This window comes from Pygoscelis adeliae, unplaced genomic scaffold (assembly GCF_000699105.1).
Source record: "Pygoscelis adeliae isolate BGI_AS28 unplaced genomic scaffold, ASM69910v1 Scaffold69, whole genome shotgun sequence".
Taxonomy (NCBI): Eukaryota; Metazoa; Chordata; class Aves; order Sphenisciformes; family Spheniscidae; genus Pygoscelis; species Pygoscelis adeliae.
Window position 1 is genome coordinate 6,169,892 of NW_008825619.1, and position 5,113 is coordinate 6,175,004.

Consider the following 5,113-nt stretch of genomic DNA (forward strand, 5'->3'; position numbering starts at 1 on the left):
ACCGGACCGGGTACCGACCGCAGGCCTGCTAAAACCTGAGAAAGAGCTCCACGACTGCAATGTGTGACTGCTGTACTGGTGTATATAAAAAGGTGTGGCTGAAGAAACTTGTTTGAAAGGATGTCTCTTCCCCTGTGACACAGGAAATGTTGCAGAAGTTGCTGCAGTAGGGACCGGTGGATCCTGCAGATCCTGCAGGCCACTTGCTCCACACACACATTCTCTCCCTCTTCCCTCACAGTCTTTCCATCCCAGCCTTTCTTCACTAATCCTTCCTCTCCTGCTCCATATATTTCCTTTTCCCCAAGTCCCTTCTCTGTGATGTCACTTCCAGGAAGACCTTACTCCATCTTCCTGAACTTACATCTGCTGACAATTACTTTATTTATGGGCCCAGATGTTTTATCCCTTTATCACTTTGTGTGTCTCTGTCATTTCATTGGTCCTCCAGGATTTGGGGAATAAGCTATCAGTTCCTTTATGAGTTTGTCATCACTGCAGAGGGCAGTGGAGAGAGCTACTACCTCAAGTACTGGAAATGGTCTGACCACAGAGGCACAGCAGCATGTTTCAGGCTGTTGCGTTTGAAAAACTGAGATGGGTTTGCCTTTGAAAGAGAGTGCAAGGAAGAATGACTGTAATTGCCAGTGAAATATGAACTCATCTCCTCTGTAAACTGATCTGACTTCTGACAGTGCAAGCTTATTCCTTGCAAAGTACACTCCCTGCTGCTTTTCTCCAGTCTGATTTTAAATTATTCAAGTAACAGAGCTTCCACATATTTTCTTAGCAAATATGTATTCAATTTGCTAATAAATAACATAAGTCCATTAAAGATGCGTTTTCCTTTTTTTTGGTTACAAGGCGATGGGTACTACATGGCAGTTCCAGCTTTTGTGGGGCACAAGAAGGATATGGGGCGTCTAAAACTTCTCCTTACTGATCTCAAACCGAAGAGCAGCTACTGCTTGATTTTCAGTTATCGGCTTGCTGGCGAGAGAGTGGGGAAACTTCGGGTGTTCCTGGCAAACAAAAAACCTGCTCCTGTCTGGGAACAGAACAAAGGAAAAGATGAAAGGTGGAGAACTGGAAAAATAGAGATATTTCAGGGAGCTGAAACAACTAACAGTGTAAGTATAACACAATTTATAAGCCAAATACCATAACCAACATCTTAATTTCCTAATCCTCAAGTGTTCCACCAACGGTTTTATAGGCACTGCTTACTGGCAATTGAAAGGCTTATCTGAAATGGGAAACAGGAGCACAGATTTTAGGAGGCAGAAAAGTTATTATCTGGTTGTAATTTCAGAACTGAATTACCCCAGTTGGTTAGAACATTGATGCCAGTAATCCTGTCATTTTGTAAAAACTGCATCAGATCATGAATTAACACAAACAATGAAAATCTCTGTTTAATATCTTAAGCAACAGAAGCATACATATATTCCTGGAAAAATGAAAATTATCCCCGTTTCATAGAAGAGGATGCTCTCAAACCACACTAAACCAGATAATTAGTGCAAAAGGAGGCACCACGTATAATCAAGGGTGGGCAATCACCCTAGGAGCAGGACATACTAGCCAACAGGGAACACTGCGCACAGAAAACTGCCTCAATTAGGGCTTCGGCAAGTTCCTCCTTGAAATGCTAGGGCCTGGTTTTCATTTATGTGACTGAGCATTTTCAGTGCTGTGTAAAGGCTTCTACTGTGTAATTGAATACTGTGAGTATAAATAAAACGCAAGCTCTTCTCAAGGTTCTTTGTACTGCTGGAATGATGTAGAAAGTCCATTACATAAATGAGAATCAGACTATAAAATAAAAACCCAGGCATCCCATTCATAAAAATGAACCTACTCTCTCTATATAGCATACATACTATACTATATAGATACATACTCTATATATAGAGAGAGTAAATATATATATAATATATACACTCCAAAACTAAGGATCCAAATAGATCGAAAATGAACAGTTGTAATGTCTTCAAGAAAAGGAGTGCACTAACATCACATACTGTGAAAAAACTACATTATTATAATAGGATTTCATTCAATTTGCATTTCTTTGTACAATGAAAATAAGTAATCTTATTAAAGGAATCCATTTGGTATTGTAAATCTGTGCAGAGGATTATCAGTCTAGTTCAGATAATACACGGAAACTCTAAAAACTGCAAGGATTTAAGTCATTAAGTCCTGTATTGTGATAAAACATTCCACAGATATAGCATTATAACTAATTAACATTAAGAGTTGCTAAATGGTTGGATAAACTACATTTTCACTGTTAATACATCTCTTTTCTTATGACAGGTCACTTTTGAATCAGAACGTGGGAAGGGCAAAACTGGAGAAATTGGAGTGGACAATGTTGTACTAATTTCTGGTCTATGCCCAGAAGATACCTGATAATGGATATTTGAGTATACTGGATTTAATCCTATTTTTAATATTTGCCTTACTAGTAGTGTATTTTTGTATCATTTTCTTTATAAAAAAACCAAAACCATAAAAACTGTGCCTTGAACTTAATGCAGCAATGAAAACAGAAAAACTGACGTGCAAGATGCAGAGTACACTTTTTAATGAGTTATTCTAATACATGCTTCGAGTGTAGCACTACTGTATTTTATAATTCAAGGACAGGGTATCTAAAGTATTATTTGTCTAGCTTTTTTACAAATTCTACATGCTTCTATTCCTTAAAGTTCTTTTCAAGGCTATTCTTAAGTTTTCTATTTTGTTTCTTCTACTCGACAAGAACATAAAGCAGTATTTAAGAGGATGTTACTACTTCTGGTGACGCAATTTTAATTTCCTACTTAGTGTGTAGATATTCAATCTATTCAACAAGTAAGAGGAAAGAGAGGAGCTTTATTTCCTTCTTGATGGAGCTACGCAAGTTGTAAGTGGAGTCATGTCTTTGAGGAATATTTTCATTACTAATAAAGTACGTAAAACATCTTGTTTGTCATCAATGTCTGAGTCACACAAATCACTGTTTAGAAATTATCCCTTCGTAGTTTTATAAGCATTTAATGTTCATCATTAACAGATGATACTACCAACTGATACTGAAAAAAAGAACAAAAAGCATGACCTGTTATTAACACTTAAGAAACTTCATATTATGTACTGACCTTCAGGAACAAATTGGTGCCTGCTGGTTTGCAGGCCTACTTTACCCACAGAGGTGTGAAAGAATGGTTTTCATTTTCCAGTATACAGTGGTCACACAGTAAGGCTCCTTCTTACACAATTGAAAAAAAAAATCTTTGTTGCGACTCCCTTCATGTCTTCAGCAAAAGGGATGGAGACTATCCGCCGTCCCCACGAGCAGGGAGGTGAGCAGAACCTTCTCCCACAAACTAGGAGCTGCCACCCTGCCGCGCCCTGCCATGCTCGCCCATGCACACACACGCGTACGTGTGCACACACAGACACATACATGTACACGTTTGAGGGGGGTCTAGAATCCAGGTTCCACCTTTTCAGAAAAGAAGTTGAACGACAATGCTGTGGAGGACAAGACCATCTTCTTCCGTCTTGTGATCTTTTCTGAAAGCACCTCGCGGTCTGAATCCCAAGAGGACAGAGATGCCCATGGAAAAGCTCTGGTTCAGGCAATGTTCAGTTAAACATGCGTGCACACATTTTCCTCTTGGTTAGTTTTGTGTATTCCCTTCTAGGCTGACTGCTCACTGTTTATCATTAATGACGCTCTTTATTTTATTTCTTGTATGAAGAAGGGGACATCCAAAACAATTGAATAGAATTTTATAGAGAAACACTGAAGAACCTTGAAGAATTCAGCCTATACGAACCTAAGCTTTTTAACAAAATACAACTCCAAAAGTTCAAACACCTTGAATTGCACTATGAAGCAAGTCAGGGATGCTTGAGACATTTCTTGTTGAAACACAGTATTTTTGCACTTTGCACACAACTGAGGAAAGGGTAAGCAAGACTGGAAGTGTCTGGAAAGTTTACAATAGCTATGCAATCAGGAAATGCTTGTTCTTTGTTAAAACTGGTTTGTGTTACGAAACAGGTGCTCTGAGACCTGTACATGGACTTCAGCTTTGACATATGAATTTCTTTCCTGGTGTCTTTGGAGGTGCCGAGGAAATTACAGAATAAGGACTTGAGAAAACCAAATTCTCTTTAATCTCAGGCAAAGACTGGGAGTTTCAAAGCGAGGGGAAAGTTCCCTCAGTAGTGGATCAGATGCTGACTGTGATCTCAGGATGCCTGAAGAACCTGGTCAGAATGAGGCAGAAAAGTGAAAGAAGTATTTTTCTGGACTCACTCCTACTCGTCTGACTCTCTGAAGCTGAACTACCGTTACTGAAGACTGAGAAAATGAAAGATCAATTTTATTGAAATCAGATTCTGTGTCTAGCTTCAAACAGGAATAATTTACACATACACAGTGCCCCTAAAGCCTAAGAAGCGTAAGAATTGTTACGGTCTCGAGCGTTACAATGCAAATAATATATTTGAAATATGTATGTGGAGCAAACCAAGACCACCTAAAAAAGTGCAGCTAGGCATTTTTTGCATGTGCAGTTATTTGGCATGGAAGGATAAATACTGCCTGTGGAAGGCATAATGCCTAAACACTGTTTGTTCAATACACAAACAATAGAGAGTAAATACAATGAACATGGTCTGATATGGAGCCAGATATGCTGATATTTATTTGTTGTTGGTTGAATCGCAGCCCACCATGAATCATGACTGTGACAATTACTTTAGTAGTAGCATTCCACCCAAAAGACAAAATAAAAAGAAAAGAAAAGATTTATGGTGGCCTTCTATGATGGAGTTACAGCATTGGTGGATAAGGGAAGAGCAAATGACGTCATCTACCCGGACTTGTGCAAAGCATTTGACACTGTCTCACAAGACATCCTTGTCTCTAAATTGGAGAGACATGGATTTGATGGATGGACCACTCAGTGGGTAAGGAATTGGCTGTATGGTCACACTCAAAGAGTTGCGGTCAATGGCTTGATGTCCAAGTGGAGACCAGTGACAAGTGGCATTCCTCAGGGGTCAGTATTGGGACCAGCACCGTTTAACATCTTTGTCAGCAACATGG

General features: G+C 39.3%; 1 protein-coding gene across 1 annotated transcript in view; it reads left to right on the top strand.

Annotated features, from left to right (window-relative positions):
* Positions 1 to 2,973, top strand: part of EGFL6 (EGF-like-domain, multiple 6) — a 41,231-nt gene extending 38,258 nt beyond the window's left edge. The window contains exons 10-11 of the mRNA XM_009333418.1: positions 865 to 1,130; positions 2,323 to 2,973. Of these exons, the coding sequence (XP_009331693.1) occupies positions 865 to 1,130; positions 2,323 to 2,418 (362 nt within the window). The 3' untranslated portion in view covers positions 2,419 to 2,973. The remainder of the gene's footprint in view (positions 1 to 864; positions 1,131 to 2,322) is intronic.
* The last annotated feature ends 2,140 nt before the right edge of the window (positions 2,974 to 5,113 follow it).